Consider the following 20301-nt stretch of genomic DNA (forward strand, 5'->3'; position numbering starts at 1 on the left):
TCCACAATTATCATTTTACATTGTTAGTGTTGAATCCATCATAAATGTTAACTTTCAACATGATTTCCTATTTCTTCCCTACAGTGGTATTATCAATGTTGATTTCACAAGGTAAACAGTTTTATCACTTACTGGACCTGAAAGCATCACAAACCAGTGTACCATTAACTGAGAATTCAGGTAATTGGGTTTTATTCCTTACCTGAGCTAGCAAACTCAGCTATTTAGTCAATGAATGGACAAAAAGATAGGTTTCTGAGTCTTCAGTGATGAACTAAATGAACCAGTGTTGAATTAGAACATCAAAGACCAGGATGGGACTCTATATTGAGACCATTGTATTGAATAGTTATATTGAGACTCAGGTAAAGTCTAGAATATGAAGACAGTGTGGGGATATACACACAAGTCTTAAAATGTGAGGATAGAGTTTAGATAACTATGTGGGACCTTAAAACCTGCTAGAATGGCTTAGACAGGTGTGGGGACTACATATATTATTGGATATAAGGGTGAGCATAGTGTATCTACTCAGAGCATTGTTCTGTTACTGGGAACAGCTTCTCATGACTCACTGCAGTCATAGCATTGCCTACAAAAACCCACCTAAAATATCACTGGGCATGATAATCTAGGCTACCAGTTTTTTTTTTTTTAATGTATTATAATTTTATTAATGTATTTTAAATTTAAATGATAACATGATACCACTAAATAAAATGAGAGAAATTTAAAACAAGGAAAATCCAAAGCAATCTAATTCCACATCCAGTCTCTAAAGTCCTTCATGTTATTGTCCTCCTACCCTCTAATGGTTTCTTACACTTCAACTTCACCTCTATTCCCATGACTGAACACTTAACTTTGTCATTATCAGGCCTTCTTATATGCATGTCAGCATGCTCACAGACATATACATGCATAACCAATGAAATCATTTACACTTTATTGAAAACAAATGGAAGCAATCAAATGGACATTCCCTTAACGTCTTGCACTCTTGACTTTCCCTCATAGACACAGAATAGACAAAGTGCCTCTCCTCCTACCTAAGACCTTTTCATCTAGATTTAATGCTTTCCCCATTTATCTCCATTTATCCTAAAATTTTTTCTCCATCCTCCTCTAATATCAGCAAAACTTTCCTTTTCAAGTGTTTTACTCCAAACCACATAAAAATACTCCAGCTCAAAAAAAAAAAAACAAGATTATAATAAAAATATTATAGTAACATGGTTGATTTAAAACATCAGTGGTATGGTGATGACCAGGAAGTGAGCTTTTAAGTATCTGAATGTGGATTGTGGGACAGTAATGAAAAAACATTTATGCAGAATAAGATCTAGGTGCCAGGATAACTGAGAGGCATGAAAGGACTTTTGATGGATCTTCTTTTTTTGTTTTCCAGAGGGAACACTTCTCTATATGGCAATGAAAAACTACAGTGGTATCAGTGAGTTCGTTCTCCTTGGACTATCTATTGACCCCCATATTCAGGCTGTACTATTTGTGCTGTTCTTTCTGATTTACCTCCTCACTCTGATGGGAAATTTCTTAATGCTGCTGATGATAAGGGCTGATTTTCATCTCCACACACCCATGTACTTCTTTTTGAGACAACTCTCCTTTCTGGACCTCTGCCACTCAACTGTCACCGTCCCCAAGATGCTGGAGAATCTACTTTCTGAAAGTAAAACCATCTTTGTAGAGAGCTGCCTGGCTCAGGCCTTCTTTGTGTTTACCACTGGGGGCACCGAGGCATGTCTGCTGGCCGTGATGGCCTATGACCGCTATGTAGCCATCAGCTCCCCTCTGCTGTATGGCCAGATGATGAACAATCAGCTCTGCGCTGGGCTGGTGTGGGGCTCCTGGGGCCTGGCCTTTGTTGATGCTCTCATCAATATCCTCCTGGCTGTCAATTTAGACTATTGTGAGGACCAAACTATTCCTCACTTCAGCTGCGAGCTGTCTTCTCTCTTCCCTCTGTCTTGCTCTGATACCTCCACCAATTTCACACTCCTGCTCTGCTCTTCTGTCTTGCATTTCTTTGGAACCTTCATTATGATTGTTTCTTCCTATGCCTGCATTGTCTCCACCATCCTGAACATCAGCTCGACCTCAGGCAGAAGGAAGGCCTTCTCTACCTGCTCCTCCCACCTCACCACTGTGATTTTGTTCTATGGCTCAGGTTTCCTCAGCTATCTCTTGCCAACCTCAGGTTCCCCTCTGGAGATGATCTTCTCCTTGCAATACAGTGTGATCACTCCCATGCTGAATCCCCTCATCTATAGCCTGCAGAACAAGGAGGTGAAGGCAGCTATGAGAAGAATGTTTAGAAAATATTTTCATTCTCTCTTGTAGTATATACACAAAATGATAATAAAAGAGAAGCTGAACTATTGTGCTACATGATCAGACAATGGACTTTAAGGAGAATTTCTTGATTGTCCGTGCTGCCAGATGTTACAGGGAACATAGTGGCATTGATTTCTTTGGAAATGCTTCTGAAAAGGACAGAAAACTCTTATCTTAGGATGATTCAGGTTCAGTCTTATTTGGAAAAGGAGAAATGAATCAGCTAACCCTCCTGAAAAGGAGGGATCATTTTGTTAAAATATTAATTTATTATATTATGTGGACATCTGTTGCTATTGTTGCTTATTACTCTTTCACATGTCTTCAAATAATTACACTCCAATTCTCTAGGAAAACTGATTTTCTCAAATTTATATGTCCATAAAGTGAGGTGAACCTATAACCTAGGATAGACTAACTATTGTCCCTTTCTCCTGACAGTGCATTGAGGCAAGGAGTGAAACCAAGACCCAAGTGAGGTTATTTAGAATCTTTCTCTAGTAAATTCAAATATTGAGCAGGAAGAAACAACAACAGCAACAAAAAACCCATCATTCAGAAGAAAGTCAATTTGACCGTAGTGCCTAAAGAGACCATGAAACCCTGATCCCCTGGCAATTGTCCTTCCTGAGGTCATATTTTTAATAGATATGGTAATAATAGCTAATTTGTTACATTTCTTAACTCATGTCACAAAGTAAGCTAAATTCCTGAGATAGACAGAATGGCCCCCTGAAGATGATCTCATAATTCCTGAAATTTATGAATATGTTATGTGGCAAATGGAACTGGGCAGATGAATAAGGTTATAGGCCTTTAAAGGGGTCAAGTAACGCAGATTATCCAGAGGGGCTCAATCTAATCACATGAGTCCTTAAAAGCAGGGAAACTTCTCCAGCTGTAGGCAGTTATGATGCGGCAGAAAGGGAAGGTCAGAGATAATATAAGCATGAGAAAGACTCCACCCACCGTTGCTGGCATGGGCCCATGAGCCAGAGATTGTGGGTGGCCTCTAGAAGCTGAAAACAACCCCCACTCAAGAGCCAGCACAGAAATAGGAACTTTAGTCCATGGAATTCATGGAACTGAATTCTGCCAACAGCCTGAATGGTGTCTCTCCCAGGTCCTCCAGGTAAGGCCTGCAGAATTTTTTTGGCCTTGTGTGATCCAGAGTAGAAAATCAGTTGAGCCCACCCATATTTCTGACCTAAAGAACTATCAGAAAATATATTTGTGTCATTTGAAGCCACTAAGTTTATGCTAATTTGTTATGGCAGCAATAGAAAACTAATATAAGGTACCTTTTTTATCCCACTTAATTATCTCAACAGATATATAATATAGATTTATTGTTAGCTTTCCTTTACTGATGAGGAAATGAGACCAGGATGTTTGTATGCTGCCCAGCGATTCACAACAAGGAAATGGTGCAGCTAGAATTTTAACCCACGCAGTTTGAATCAAGTCTACGCTCTCACTCACTGAAGTGCTGCTTCCATTAAATCTATGAGGCTTACAAATACTTTCTGTAATTATGTTTGCTATTGGATTCTGTTGCTTTCAAACAAAGAATGGTAATTGATACAGGTATCAAAAGTGAGGTTCAAGCAACAGAGCTTTGGTGAAATGCAAAATATTTAGAATTAGATATTTGGTTAAGATTTGGGAAAAGACAGTAATTGCTATGCTGTCCTTCCTCTTCTATTTTGTGAACTATCCTTTTTTCCAAAGATGTATTTTCTCCCTTTAATCAGGTTATCTTCAGTCAGTTTCTGTTTCTTTCAAAGAAAGCTGATTGGTTTTGAAATTGGAACTGGGAGATTGATTTGCAGGCAACCACTCTCAGGGAAGTGAGGATATGTAGAATTTATGATTGTGCTGAGACACGCACACAAAAGAGTAAGTCATCTGTCCATCGTTACTGCGCATCATATGTAATTGCCATTCATATTTGAAGACCGATTGCCTGAAACCATGGATATTGTGCTAAGCCTTTCAGTAAGGGAAAGTTGCGAAAATTAAGCAAGTACAAGAGAAAGAGGAATGCCAAGAACACAGGGTCTTCTGTTGTCAAGACAATTGTTTCATTTCTTGATTTTTAAAGTTTTTATTTTTACACAATTTTTAAAGGTTACTTTCTATTTACAGTTATTACAAAATGTTGGCTATATTCCCTGTGTTTTACAGTATATATCCTTAAGCCTATCTTACACCTGACAGTTTGTATCTCCCACTCCCTCACCTTTATGTTGCTCCTCCTCCCCCCACTGGTAACCACTAGTTTGTTCTCTGTATCTGTGAGTCTGCTTTTTTTTGTTATATTCACTAGTTTGTTGTATTTTTTAGATTCCACATATAAGTGATATCATACAGTATTTGTCTTTCTCTGTATGACTTCTTTCACTTAGCTTAACCACCTCCAAGTCCATCCATGTGGCTACAGATTGCAAAATTTTGTTCTTTTTATGGCTGAGTAGTATTCCGTATTTGTGTGTGTGTGTGTGTGTGTGTGTGTATGCACGCGTGTACCACATCTTCTTTATCCATTCATCTGTTGATGGACACTGGTTGTTTTCATGTCTTGGCAATTGTAAATAATGCGGCTATGAACATTGGGGTGCATGTGTCCTTTCAAATTAGTGTTTTTGGTTTTTCTGGCTATATACTCAGGAGTGGAATTGCTGGGTCATATGGTAGTTCTATTTTTAGTTTTTCTGAGAGACTTCCATACTGGTTTCCACAGTAATTAGTTGCACCAATTTACATTTCCACAGACAGTGTACAAGGTTTCCCTTTTCTCCACGTCCTCACCAACATTTGTTATTTGTAGACTTTCTGATGATAGCCATTGTAACAGGTGTGAGGTGATATCTCCTTGTGGTTTTAATTTGCATTTCTCTGATGATTAGCAATGTTGGGCATCTTTTCATGTGCCTGTTAGCCATCTGCATGTCCTCTTTGAAACGATGTCTATTTAGGTCTTCTGCACATTTTTAAATCGGGTTGTTGGGAAAAAATATTTGCAAATGATATGACTGACAAGGGATTAATATCCAACATATATAAACAGCTCATACAACTCAACATCTAAAAAATATTTCTTACAGAATGCAGTTCAGGGACTTTCTTTCCCTGTGCTGAAAGAATACCTGTCCTTTTACAGATGTAGAACAGAGACTATTCAAAAATAACCCAGAGACTAATTCAGTGACTTAACTATTGCAGCAGGTTGCTTACGGGAGAAATGGATGTTGACCAGGGAATTATATCATCTCAACATCATGGAACAGTGGAACAGTGACATCATGGAGAATTTGGAGGACCTGAAAAACCAAGAACCTCCAACCTCTCCAAAACCACCATGTTTCCCTTGCCTCAGAATACTGTGACTTCCTAATGGAAGAAAGCTAGTTAATCCTCATATCCTATATTCTTCCATGTTGCTCTGTTGAGGTCCAGAATTCAAACAAACAAGGCCTGAAAGATGAGAGCAGAATGAGAAAAGGAAAGAATTACATGTTGGAAAAAATATAGTAATAGATGAATTTCTATCTCCAATAATCTAGAGAATATTTCTGGGAGTAAAGTTTATTTTTTTCTTAACAAATGAGAGTAAATTTAAGTTCTATGTAGTTTTTTTTTAGCCATTTTTATTTATATTCTTTTATTCAGGCATCATTTTATGTAAACCCTTGAATGGGATCACATCATACAATTTATTTCCTGTTTTTTTCTTGTTTCTTTGTTTTGTTTTGCTTGCAGTCCTTTCCACATCTTCTCCTACTTATTCTCCCTCAAGGTAACCCATGTTAACCACAGAGTATATATTTTTCTTAGCTTTCTCTGGGTTTATATATTCACATTCAAACTTACATACACATATGCATATATGTATATATACATAAGTTTTCCATCTCTGTTTAAAAACTATATATAATATAGACTTTTTCTTCTCTTTGCTTTTCATTAATAATTTATAAAACGTACTACACCTCAAATTGCATAGCTCTAATTCATTTTTATGTGTGTCAGCCTTGTGAATGTGCCACAGTTTCTCAAACCATTCCCCTACACTTAGGCTCACTTTGCTTCCATTTTTTTAACCACTGCAAAAAGCTTCAGTAAACATTTTTAAGTACATAACGTGAAATTGATATGTCTTTGTGTCTTTGGGATTGATTCCCAGTAATAGAGTTGTAGAGTGTTTGTATTTTTCTAATTTTAATTGATGCCACCAAATTGTTTTCCAGGTATGCTACAGCACTTCACATCTCCACCAGCAAAGTGTCCTTTAACCCCTGCTGAGCCTGCACTGTGTTATAGCATATTATATAGTGCTATTTCATTTTTGTTTCAATTTGCATTCCTCTGCCACTAATCAATATTAACATCTTTTCACATATTAGTTAGTCCTTTGCATCTGATCTTTTGTGAAGATTATATCCACAGCTCATTTTTTTTCCAGCTTGTTTGGTGTTTTTAATCAAAATTTTAGAGCATTTCACATTTCGTGTATATTTACATTTGTATTCTATGAAGCAGGTGTTTTTTTCTGTTCTGCTACTTGTTTTTGTCTTTGTTCATGGTATCACCTGCCATACAAAAGTTTAGTTTTTTATATTCATACATAATTTATATTCTTTGAACAATAAACCTCTTTACCCATTGAGATAGAGGTCTACTTCACTTTTAATTTAAAAATAGTTCCCTGGATATCCTTTCTTAGACTTAGGTTTAAAAATGTTTTACATTTACATCTGTAATCATTTGGAATTCATGTTTGTACTTACTTGTGAAATAGATGTCTAACTACATTAGATTATGATGGATAAGAGCTGTGACAGCAATATGTAAAAAATAAGCTATTCTTTTTTAACAGAACTAAAATAGCAATTGAGTCACACGTTAAAATCTGAGATAAATTTATGGTTTTTAATTTTTTAATCAATGTTCTATTTATCTTTTAATTAAAATGTTATATTGATATTTGGCAAGATAAGGCTTCTTCAACAACATCCCCCCCACAATCACTATTATTCTTTTTCATTATTTTATATGAGTCCTGTATCCTTTATTCAGTTTCAAAAAAGTCCTATTTGGGCATTACAATTTTTTTAAGCTCTTTATTGGAATATAATTGCTTTACACTGTTGTGCCAGTTTTTGCTGTACACCAAAGTGAATCGGCTGTATTTATACATATATCCCCATATCCCCTCCCTCTTGCAACTCCCACCCACCCTCCCTATCCCGGCCCTCTAAGTCATCACCCATCATAAAGTTGATCTCCCTATGTTATACAGCAACTTCCCACTAGCTATCTAATTTACTTTTGGTAGTGTATATATGTCAATGCTACTCTCTCACTTCATCCCAGCTTCCCCTTCCCCCCCTCCACACCCCGTGTCCTCAAGTCTGTTCTCTACATCTGCATCTTTATTCTTGCCCTGTCACTGGGTTCATCGGTACCATTATTTTAGATTCCATATATATGAGTTAGCATACTGTATTTGTTTTTCTCTTTCTGGCTTATTTTGCTTTGTATGACAGTCTCTAGGTCTATCCACCTCACTACAAATAACTCAGTTTCATTCCTTTTTATGGCTGTGTAATATTCCATTGTATATATGTGCCACATCTTCTTTATCCATTCATCTGTTGATGGACATTTAGGTTGCTTCCATGTCCTGGCTATTGTAAACAGTGCTGCAGTGAACATTGTGGTACATGTTTCTTTTTGGATTATGGTTTTATCTGGGTATATGGGCATTACAATTTAAATGGCCTTAATTTTTTTTTTTGGGGGGGGTACACCAAGTTCAATCGTCTGTTTTTATACACATATCCCCGTATTCCCTCCCTTCCTTGACTCCCTAAATGGCCTTAAATTTAAAAACTGGTTTGGGGATAGTAGACATTTTAATGATGTTGAGTCATTCCAATAAAAATACTTTCACAACAAGAATATTTCAATTTGTTAGACATCATTTATATCCCTAAATATAATTTCATAGATTATCATTCCATTCTTATTAAACGTACCCATACATATTTAAAGTTTCTGTCACTGTTATAAATGAATTGTTTTCCCTTTTTTGTTTTTTACTCTTCTTACTGTTAATACAGTGATAAGCTGCAAATTTTATATAATTACTGTTGTATCCAGTGTGGTAGATGCTGTGGAATGCATTTGTTTGCATCACTTTCAATCCTATTCTAGTGAGAAGGTAAAAACTGTGTTTGCAGACTCCATCGAATCTAGGTGTCAAGAAAGTCTTTTTTGAAGTTTCAGTCAGACACATTCATTGAGATGATAATTTGAACCTGAATCCTGGAAGGAGCAAAGCAAGATGTGGGGCATTCATTTTGCTGACTTAGATCATGACTCTGCAGCTGATAACTGTGGTGAAGTCTCCCTGATTTAGCAGCTTTTACAATAGGAGAGACAGCTTTTGGTTAGGTTGAAAGTAGCATGACTCTACACTTGACTGCAACAGCAGAACATTCCTGATTCTTTGGCTGTCTGCATCAGTGGCAGCAGCTTTTCCTACTATGGCAAATGAATGATTCTAGGGGCTGGGTACATGGTTAACTAGGATATCATCCTGGTGCGAGCTCCTCCAGCCCTTCTTGATGATTTTTGTAAGCACTGATTCCTATATCAAATTTCTTCCTGTGATTACAGCTGAACTCAATGGATGCAATAAGCCACAGTACCAAATCTTATTAACTTTTGTTTTTCTTTTCTATAATTGCTTAAGTTTCCTACACATGCAATTATACAACTAAGAAAAAAGAGAGATACTTTATACTCTTCTTTTTCAATATTGATATAGTAATTTCATTTCTGTTTTTACTTTGTGAAAACTTCTAAAATAATATTTAAAAATGGTATCAATGGGAATCCCTGGCCTATTCTTGAATTTAACTGATATTGTTTTAGTGTTTCACATTTGAAATAATATTTCCTATAATCAATGACATCTTTATTTTAGTAGTTTCTTCCTATTCCTATTTATTAGCAATAGATGCTGAATTTTACAAATTACTTTTCAGCATCTACTACTATTGCTGTACAGTTTTACTTCTTTAGTGTGTTGATGTTGTCAAAGCAAAAATTGCACTGGATAAAATAAAAAAAGCAATGAAAACTGTACTGAAAGCTACTGCATTAGGGAAGAAAGGCAAGAACTGAGTCTGAACTCAACTCCACTGAAACAAAAGGCAGTAGGGTTTTAAGAACTGGGGTGATGGGGAGATTGTAGGCCATCTGTGTTTGCTACCTGATTTTACCCAAAGGAAAAGTAACCTTTCTTGTGTCTTCATGACAGGAGACCAATTTACAGCTTAGACCAAGGTGCCCTAGAAGTCAGGCTCCTACCCTCCCACAGAAATGGGGAGGTAGCACCTTCTCTTTCTTGATGATTACATTTCTATATGATTACATTTCAAAGGGGATGGTTTCCAGGCATTCCTGGGTTGTAAAATTTACAAGAGGCCTTTTATAATATTCACATCTCAAAAGAGCAGAGAAATGATGTATAATGACAAGTTTTTGAAAGTAAAAGCTCTAAGAAAAGAGAGGTCAGGGGCTGAGAGGCAGGAAAAAACTCATCTAAAGATTAGTCAAAACTGAGGGAGACATTAAGGCCATCTTGGTCAATGTCACGTTTTTGTCAGTAAACTTCCTGATATTGAACCATCCTTGCATTATAGTGTTAACCCTTGTTTGGTCTTATTGAATTTTAGTTTGATACATTGCTATGTTCTATTTGCTGGTAGTTTACTCAGAATTTTTGCATCATTATTCATAATAGATATTATTCTCTAGTTTTCTGGTTATCTTTTTGCATTTTAAGTTAATAGTATGCCCTATGTGTGGTAGAAATTGCTTGTTGTCACCAAATATCTGTTATCCTTTTTTGCCTCATCACAGAATTACTGCAGTTATTTATCCAGGCACAGGTGTATACAGAATGATTCTTTAACCAGTCTTTCTTGCATATATGTGTGACAGTGTGATCAAAATCGGACCAATGAGGGAAACTCAGAAAGTTTCAAGGAGTCACCTTGAAAGCATGCTGTCTCTTGCTGTTCCCCACTTCTTTCTTATACCTTTCTCCTTGTTGCTGGACTGCACTTATAATGCAGGAGCTAGAATACCCGTGCTGTCCACTACATGATTTTGGGAATGGAGGTCACTCATATATATACAAGTATAAATTGCCAGATGCTGAGGATTTGGGGCAATAGAGCCATCATACCCACCATGAATTGCTACCTTCAGACTTCTACATGACAAAAATAAAATTCTATATTGTTTAAGCTATCATCATTTTGGTCTCAGAGACTTGTAAATAAATTTTATCCTAAGGGATATAGAATTTCACTCTAGGAAGTAGAGTGCTCCATGTAACAAAACCCATAATGTGTGTCATATGCTTGGCACAAGCAGTCAAGCAACAGGCAGTAAAGGTTTAGACTGCAGACTAGAAAGTGCAACACTGTGGTTAAGCTGTAGTAAATTATTTGACCAAAGTTTTATCCGAGACAGCTTGAAAGACAGCCCACATGCTGACTGATGACATAACATTAGAGGAAATGATAATAAAAATATAATATTGGTGGGTGTTGACTGCCTACTGTCAATTTTAGCAAAGTACCATGAGAAATAATTTCTGGTTAGGATTCCTGCCTGCAAACAGAAATGGAAGGAAATGCAGTTTACCAAGTTAATTTCTCAGTTAGTTTATATTAGCTGAGAGTTCTGTAATTTAGAGTCTTGTAGGAGTGAAATGTTGCTTACTTCTGTATCTGAAACTGATACAGTGGTAAGCACTGGTTTTGATGCAATGGCCATAATAGGAGATAAGACTAAATTCCTCCTACACAAAAAGACAAAAACCTGTATCAATTTGCATTCCCACAAAGAGTACACAAGGGTTCCCTCTACTTCACACCCTCTCCAGTATTTATTGTTTGTAAATTTTTTGATGATGGTCATTCTGACTGGTGTGAGGTGATACCTCACTGTAGTTTTGATATGCATTTCTCTAATAATTAGTGATGTTGAGCATCTTTTCATGTGCCTCTTGGCCATCTGTATGTTTTCTTTGGAGAGATGTCTACTTAGGTCTTCTGTCCATTTTTTGATTGGGCTGTTTGGTTTTTTTGATATTGAGCTGCATGAGCTATAGTTGATTCACTTTGTTGTACAGCAGAAACTAACACAACATTGTAAGGCAACTATACCCCAATAGAAAAAAAAAAAAAAAAAAAAAAGACAAAGCCCTACTGGCAAAACAAGGTTTGGGTATTACTTTCTCACTTAAGCCCATTGATTCATATAGCCTCAAGGTAGCCCAACTAATAAGACAGGTGATGCAGATCATGCTTGCTAAGTAAAATTAAGATAACAGGGTCCTCAGACTTAAAATATCAAGTCTATTCAAGGTTTAGAGCGGTGATTACCTTCACAGAGACTAGAAGCTTGCCTTACAAAAACCAGTTATATCAATCTCTAGGGAAAATTCTAGGTGTTGAAGCACCAGGTATCAATAAAAAGCAAGCAGTGAAAGCTATGCAGCTGCTAAGAAGGACATTCTTTCCAGTGCTCAGCTCAGTTGTGGCTGTGCCGGATAATGGACAAGGAATATTCCTCAGAGCAGAGCCAGATATTACAGAAGATGATGGATTCAGGATATCCTACTATAGAGGAGAACCAGGGCTGTCATGCATGCTGCAACAAGCTTACTTCACTGCTAAGGCAGGAGTCTTCACAGTTTCTGAGCAGATTTGAAAGCTGTGACTGCTGCTGTTTGTTGGAGAAATCCATATGGTTTTCCTATGGAATATCCACATTCTGGATTTAGCTGATTTGCTTTATTTGTTGTGTTGTATACCTTGTCCTATCCCACACTTTGTCTTAAGACTTGAGTCCTTTCTTGAAATCTTCGTAAGTGGAGTTGTGTACTTCATGTTGCATTATGTCAAGAGAAATACGATGTTTGCTCTTCTACTTACGTTGATGACAGGATTGATCAGTGGGTTCAGGTAATGATAATCACATCTCTTAATTGTAAAGTTCCCCAATCTTCTTTTACTTATTTACTTATATATTTATAAACCATTTATGACCATTGCCTGAAGCAGTTATTTCATTAGAAGTTTCAAAATGGTAATTTTCTAACTTTATTATTTCTTCTGCATTTATTGGCTGGAATTCATTTGAATAAAAGCAAGTTTTCATATCATTAGGGTTTCTTTGATTACCCTGAAATGTAATTCATAACAAAAGTAGTTGTCATGTCTTCATTTCTTTCCCTTTAATTACAGACTTTCAGTGCAACCTCCACTGATGTCCAATGAGATTTTTCTATTCTTTTATCAATTGATTGAATGATTGATTGTACATTGTCATTAAATCATGTCTTTTTACATATTCAATATGTTTTAATCAATTTCAGTTGTTACTTTTCATTAGAATACTCCAGTTTGGGCCTGTGGGCTGGTTGCTGTGACCTTCTGATGACAATAATAGACTATGATGCCTTTCTTACTTTCTGGCACACACAAAAAAATCCCAGATTTATTATGTACACACTTCCTGTCCTGAACCTGTACGCAGCCATTTTTCTAAGGAATCCTAGTTCCTTTAATAGTATTTGGAAACCAAACTCAGGGTACCATAGGTGATCCATACTACTGCATCATAATTTCTAGGCTTTATCTTTTTCATTTTTTAAAAATTATTTTTTGCTGTGTTGGGTCTTGGTTGCTGTGCCCAGGCTTTCTCTAGTTGTGGCAAGCTGGGGCTACTCTTTGTTGCAGTGCATGGGCTTCCCAGTGTGGTGGGTTCTCTTGTTGCGGAGCATGGGCTCTAGGTGTGTGGGCGTCAGTAGTTGTGGCACGCGGGCTCAGTAGTTGTGGCACACAGGCTTAGTTGCTTTGAGGCATGTGGGATCCTCCCAGAGCAGGGATCGAACCCATGTTCCCTATGTTGGCAGGAGGATTCTCAACCACTGCGCCACCAGGGAAGTCCCAATGTCTAGGCTTTTTCAATTGACAGAGCCGTTTAAAGCACAAAACAATGTAACAACTTCATAAATATTTCAAACTCAAATTTAAGATTACAAAAAGTCTTACTATTTGATTTTTTATTGTCTCACTTTGTTCTTCTGCTGAAATATATATTCCTAACAATATTAGCATAATATTTGTTTTATCTTTCAAATATACATCTAATAGTTTCAAAAACAATAGCAATATTATTACTAATAGTAATACTACTGGATGAAATATGTCTCTCACTACATCAGCCCAGTCAAAATTCTACAATCTAAGGTCAGTGGAAATAATTCTTTTCTACTGTGGTTATATCACTACTTTCATATACCACTAAGCTCATTTGTTTGTTTGTTTTTAATTTTAGGATTTTTAAATTTAATCTTCTTTATTTTGTAAAACTCAGAAGTTTTACTCAGAAGTCAATACTATTTAACAAAGTACATTCAAAGCAGTGTCACTTTCATACTTGTTTCCCCCATCCTGTTTGTTTTCTCCATCCTCCTGTATGTAATCATTTTTGTTTTTGTTTCTTCCAGTGTTTCATTTTTGAAAATTAAACTGTGTGTATTGTATGCACATGGGTATGTGCTTGCCTCTCAGAAGTTAGCATACTATTTAGACCGCCCTGCATTTTGCTTTCTTTACTTAACAATATGTCCTGAATATCACTCCATACCAATACCTAGAGATGTTTCCCATTCCTTTCTACAGCTTAAAAGTACTCCATCGTGTGAGTGTCCAGTCTCTACTTATGTGTATCTGTGGTGTTTCCCCTTTTTGCTCTTATAAATCATGTCCCAATGAATACCTTTACACAGATGTACACATGTAAATACCTTGAACCTTTCTTCTTGCCTTACTAAAATGACATGGGGCCATTTATCTAGGTAACCACATACAGTAAATTATGAAAACCTCTTGACATCTACTTAATATTAGCCCTTGAGATAACAGTAGTTCCTTAGCATCAGAAAATGTCATTGCTGTTCCTGTATTTCATAGGGCCAGCACCATTCTGATTCCTATGGGTATTTTCCCAGTTAGACCAGGTATCTTTAACAACTGGATACTTCTCTCCTACTGCTTCCCTGATCTATGAGGAGTAGGAATAGGAGAGATCACAGGAAAGCTGCTGAAGCTTATATTCTGCTTGTACACTTTACCATGATCATGTTTCTTGCATAATACAACACTAACTTTAAAAATTTACCTCACTTGATTAATGTTAATACCGATTAATATTAAATCCATTTGAATTTCTCATACACATGAGAAGATAACCTGGAGGTTAGCTGTGAGTCTAGTTTCAGATCCCAAGTGAGTTTTCTGAGGGTCCACATGGCCTGTATGTCCCTAAGGGAAAATTCTGGCTTTCTTCACAGGTTCCAAATTCCTTTCTCCTACCCTGCCTCTCTTCAATTCCCAGCAGACAAGGGGGAAAGCTCATCTAGAAGTTCAGGTTGATTGCTTTAGTTCACAAGTTGCAAAGGTCACACAAGAGAAAATCCCTTATGCCTTTTTAAAAGCTCAAGCTTCTTAGCAAATGCGGCTAGACTTTAGTTTCAAGCTGTAACTCCTAGGAATATAGATTATCGAGCCAGTCCTCTGGGTTCCTTAGTTGAGCTTAAACCAACTGCTCTTTTGATTGGCTAGACATCAGAATCCTTTGTTTAGATAACACTATCAACAATATATTTAGAGTCATTGAGGGAAAGGTGTGAACTAATGATCTTGTACTTACTTATGACTCTGATCAAGCTTGAGAAACTATGAGAGAAATAAATACAACCTGTCAAGAACTTGACATTTTCAAGATATTGCTCCTGTCTTTTCTTCAAAGCCATGATGAGGTAAGAGTAAAAATAAGATTCTGAATGCTTCTCTACAAGTGATGTGCTTTTTGGAGCCTGAGCTAATGCATTTCTTTTTCCCCCCTCTCACTCAGCTGCCTAGAAAGAAATCTATGTCTGTTTCCAGAGTTGGGAAGTTATAGTACATCTTTTTCTAATGAATATCACTTGATCTCTGATCTCTTCACCTGTTGACTCAAAGCTCCAGGATACTGTTTCCACCAGGAGAAGCCAACAGCATGAAAACATTCTACTGAATCCTCTGATGCTTTGTCCCCTCCTAACCTATTCCTTGAGGTACTTCCTTCTTCCCTTCACTCCCTTCCTCTCTTGTTGCTTCCTAAGAAACTTAGCTTCCCTTTGAGCCTCTCATCTCCTCACTGTTCTCTGGCCTAAACACTGCTTCCAGGTCTAGGCACAGCTCTTCTGCAAACAGCTTCACATTATCTCTTCCCTAACATGCTCTGATCTATTCCTCTGAAATACCTTTCTTCTTCTTCCTCTTTCTGGTATGCATTAATAATTAATATGTCAGAAATCTGCTGCCAGCTCTTTATGTATAAGCTAACTCAGTCCTTCTAAATGTAAGATATATATTACTTCCCCCAAGTTTATTCAATTTACATGCGGAAAAATTATGATTTAAAAGACCAAACAATATCACAAAAGTTAAACAGATAGTAAATGACACAACTGGGTTATACCACACATATGTCTGTCTCTAAATTTCAGGATGTTGGCAACATTCCACTGCACTTACTGAACCTCAGGCATAAAGCCTCTGTTTTATCTTGGAGCAGCTGAGAGCAGCCCAGATAAGGATACAGTAGGACATTAGGAGAACATTTCCCACTCGTCATGCCTTAAACTGTCTCATCAACCACAGTCTTATGAGCTTCAGGGAGCTGCTTTATCTGCAATTCAAATAATCTTCAGATGGCCCAGTCTTGAGACATATGGGGCAAGATCAAGGCACAATCTGAGCAAAATTATAAAATTATAAAATAGGTTATGCCTATCTCTAATACCTGTTTTCTTTTAGGTGTTAGAGATAACTAATCTCTCTTAGAAGGTTTTAGGTGTTTTTCCTTCATACCAGGTGCCTCGTCATAAACCCAGGACTTTAAGTTCCTTTATGATCAGACTTATCTTCCCAAATTGATAATACACTGTACCACTTTCTCCTTTTGCACCCTACTCATTCATAACTTATTAATGTTCTCTGCTAATATTTTCTGTTCAACATTATGAGATAAAGTCATATTTCATTCTGTAACGATCAGTCCCTAGCTGTTTTTCCTTTGGACAGGATCCAGTGAACTCTCTCCAGTATTAATATCTGGCAACAAAACTACTATGTCATGCTTTCTGAAGTGTTGACATTTTATGTTTAGAAACAGCAGAAGAAAGAAATCACTAATGGTGACACTTTAGGTAAGCATCAGCCACAGTAAAATGGTTTGCCTTTATTATTTTACATATTGATTTATTTTGAGGGTATCTACAAATACGCTTCTAAAAAGAAATCTGATGCTCCACTTCTGTGGAAGTCAAGCCCCCTGGACAGCAGCTCTTCTTCCTGTCACTGTATTTCATGTGTGCAAATACACTATGCAAGCTTATCCCATCTTTCGCCTTGTTGCAAGGATAAAATTCTTTCCATAATTTATAAAATCTTTTGGAGGTGGGAGATAAGAAGAAGGGTTTTTCCTTGTATTGCCCTGAAATCAAGTCAAAGAGGCATGGCAGCCCCTATCCTTCCACACTTTTTTGGGGGGTAATATGGGCCTTTTACCTGACATAAAGGATTTCACCTTTTAATTCTTTACTAGCTGCTTTGCCTATATCCTCTGGAGATAGTGTGGTGATCTAAGTACCAGGACCCCAAGTGGACACTGTGATCAGATCTAAATTAATGCACAAAATATGAAAATTTTAGCCATTATTTTCATAACATGTTCTTCAAATAACTGGAAATAAATATGCATATATTGGAAAAGTAATATACATAATTCATCACATCTTATTGCCAGCATATTTCACTACAAATATTAATTTTCAATAGAATTCTTCCCAATTCTGCCCTAATGCAGGATTCTCAACACTAACTACACAAGCTGAGTAATTTTCCCTGGTTGTGAATAATTTGTCACTGGATCTCAAAATATTTTTGCCATCACCTGATGCTACTGGTTATTCAGACAGGTAACTGAACTTAGTCATCTGCTCGGTTAGCAGTCAAGGGAAGAGAAACCCTAATTCCCTTTGATCAGCTGAACATAGTTGTCTTGAGTTAGAAGGAAAGGCCAGAGTGGGCCAGACTTAGAAACCATTACTGAATAGCTACCAGAGTCTGAGGTTACAAGTCAAGGGTGTCAGAACAAAGCAGGAGAACATGGGCAAGTCTTGGAGTGTGAAATGTAGGTCAGATGGACATATGGACTTTCCACGCTGGCTGAGACGCTGACAGGAGCAGAGCCTGGTTATAAAACTACGAAAAGGAGTTTAAGCTGGGCATAGAATACGTGGCCAGATATTACTCTGTTCCAGGGAAGAGCTTCTCTTTTCAAATACAAGTAGGTGTTTCCTCCAGCGGTCAACTAGGTTTTTAGTTCGACTGGTTACCTTGAACTGAAATGTTTTTTCATTAAATTTTATTTAAATTTCAAAACTAATCTTTAAAGAAAAAGGAGTGAAGTTAAAAGACAAAAACAAAAAAGCAGGAAAAAAATCCTTACCACACTAACTCAGCACCCTAGACTTTGTCTTCTAATGTGCCAGAGACTGAATCTTCTACCCCATCTTAGCCACCTGCTCCCACAATAATGCCCAGCACTTGGTCATCAGGAGTGCTTATACCTACAAGATCTGAATTTCAGGCATCCCTCTGTCTAACGACTATCTCCAAATCTTACAATTTGCTTACCCTAGTGTTCCTACATAAGCAATGCTTCAGCCCAAACCAATGCCTTTATGACTTTTGCCCTAGCCATAATCCCCTCATTTAATTCCTTGCACAGCCTTGTTTCTGTGATTCACTCACTTTGCAAGTATGCTTTACTTCCTTACCTCTTTTTTCCTTTATCACTACATATGCCTGGAAAAAAACAAACTCCATTTAAAACCAAAATATCTGTCTGCTCCACACATGTGCTTAAGCAGCTAAATATTACTGAGATAACCACATACTTGTTCAAACTGGTCCTAGACTCTCAAACGGGCAAATTTGTCACCGGTTAATCTTACTGTATTTCCTCAGTAAATTAGTCTTCCACTAGGTATACCTGAGTTTTGTGTTCTTGATTCATCAAAATCCCTCACCACCACCTCACTAAAAGCACACAACATATGTACATACATAGATAGATAGGTAGGTAGATAGATAGATAGATAGATAGGCAAACTCTGTTCATGGTCTCATCTCACAATTCTTCAGAAACTTTGCAGCAATCAGAAAGTCTCTCATATTTCAGCCACGAAATCCTCCAAGCTAACTGCCTCAGTCCCCACCCTTTTACCTTCCCTCCTCTTTACAAAAGAGAAAGAGCCTCTCCTCCTATCTGTGGAGAAAACTCCACTTGTGCTGTCTGGATCTGGTTCCTTTTCCCACTCTCAGGGACCACACTTCTGCTGTTAACCTCTTACTCCACTGCATCAAATTCTCTCTCTATTCCCAGTGACTATACAACATGTTCTTTGTATTAATACCCATCTTAAAAATAAAAGAAAGAAACCTCTAGAGACTAGGGTCCACAACTTTACATAGGGAGTGGATAGAGGGGTAGTAGAATGCCATCCAGCAATATCAAATTTATCACAATAATTAGGAATTCAGCTCAGGAAAATGTGAACGTGGTTTTCAGTACAGTTGTGAAATGATGCATATGAACAAGAGGGCTAAGACAGTGGGGTAATTGGGAGGCACAAAAGGAGTTTTAATGTCTCTTTTTCTTGGATTCCTAGGGTAAATCTTTTTATCACTATGGGAAACCATAGCATGTTTAGTGAGTTTATCCTCCTCGGGTTTTCTGCTGACCCTCAGACCCAGATTCTGCTCTTCATGTTGTTTCTGGCTATTTACCTCCTGACCCTGATGGGGAACCTGGTGATGCTGCTGGTTATCGGGGTCAGTCCCAACCTCCACACGCCCATGTACTTCTTTTTGAGACAACTCTCCTTTCTGGACCTCTGCCACTCATCCGTCACCATCCCCAAGATGCTGGAGAATCTACTTTCTGAAAGTAAAACCATCTTTGTAGAGAGCTGCCTGGCTCAGGCCTTCTTTGTGTTTACCACTGGGGGCACCGAGGCATGTCTGCTGGCCGTAATGGCCTATGACCGCTATGTAGCTATCAGCTCCCCTCTGCTGTATGGCCAGATGATGAACGATCAGCTCTGCGCTGGGCTGGTGTGGGGCTCCTGGGGCCTGGCCTTTGTTGATGCTCTCATCAATATCCTCCTGGCTGTCAGTTTAGACTATTGTGAGGACCAAACTATTCCTCACTTCAGCTGCGAGCTGTCTTCTCTCTTCCCTCTGTCTTGCTCTGATACCTCCACCAATTTCACACTCCTGCTCTGCTCTTCTGTCTTGCATTTCTTTGGAACCTTCATTTTAATCTTCTTCTCTTATACCTGCATTGTCTCCACCATCCTGAACATCAGCTCGACCTCAGGCAGAAGGAAGGCCTTCTCTACCTGCTTTTCCCACCTCACCACTGTGATTTTGTTCTATGGCTCAGGTTTCCTCAGCTATCTCTTGCCAACCTCAGGTTCGCCCCTGGAGATGATCTTCCCTTTACAATACAGTGTGATCACTCCCATGCTGAATCCCCTCATCTATAGCCTGCAGAACAAGGAGGTGAAGGCAGCTATGAGAAGAATGTTAAGAAGTTATGTTAACTTTTTCATATAGAGGACTATTACTCTGTAACAAAATACATATTTGGAAATTAAGTTTTTTTTAGCATTCTTAGGAACGGCTTTATTGGAAGTGTTCTTAAATCCTTCAATACCTGCATTACAGAATGAAG

General features: G+C 37.6%; 2 protein-coding genes across 2 annotated transcripts; both read left to right on the forward strand.

Annotated features, from left to right (window-relative positions):
* Nucleotides 1–1425: 1425 nt before the first annotated feature.
* On the forward strand, nucleotides 1426–2340 carry LOC130833581 (olfactory receptor 8S1-like; the record flags this gene model as incomplete). Its single annotated transcript, XM_057703342.1, has 1 exon — nucleotides 1426–2340. A coding segment is annotated over exon 1 (915 nt), but the record flags the coding sequence as incomplete, so codon positions are not given.
* Nucleotides 2341–19253: 16913 nt separating this feature from the next.
* On the forward strand, nucleotides 19254–20183 carry LOC130834100 (olfactory receptor 8S1-like). The gene has a single exon (XM_057704177.1). It carries the CDS (start codon nucleotides 19254–19256, stop codon nucleotides 20181–20183), a length of 930 nt encoding a protein of 309 aa, XP_057560160.1.
* The last annotated feature ends 118 nt before the right edge of the window (nucleotides 20184–20301 follow it).

The sequence above is a fragment of the Hippopotamus amphibius genome, chromosome 12, assembly GCF_030028045.1.
Source record: "Hippopotamus amphibius kiboko isolate mHipAmp2 chromosome 12, mHipAmp2.hap2, whole genome shotgun sequence".
Taxonomy (NCBI): domain Eukaryota; kingdom Metazoa; phylum Chordata; class Mammalia; order Artiodactyla; family Hippopotamidae; genus Hippopotamus; species Hippopotamus amphibius.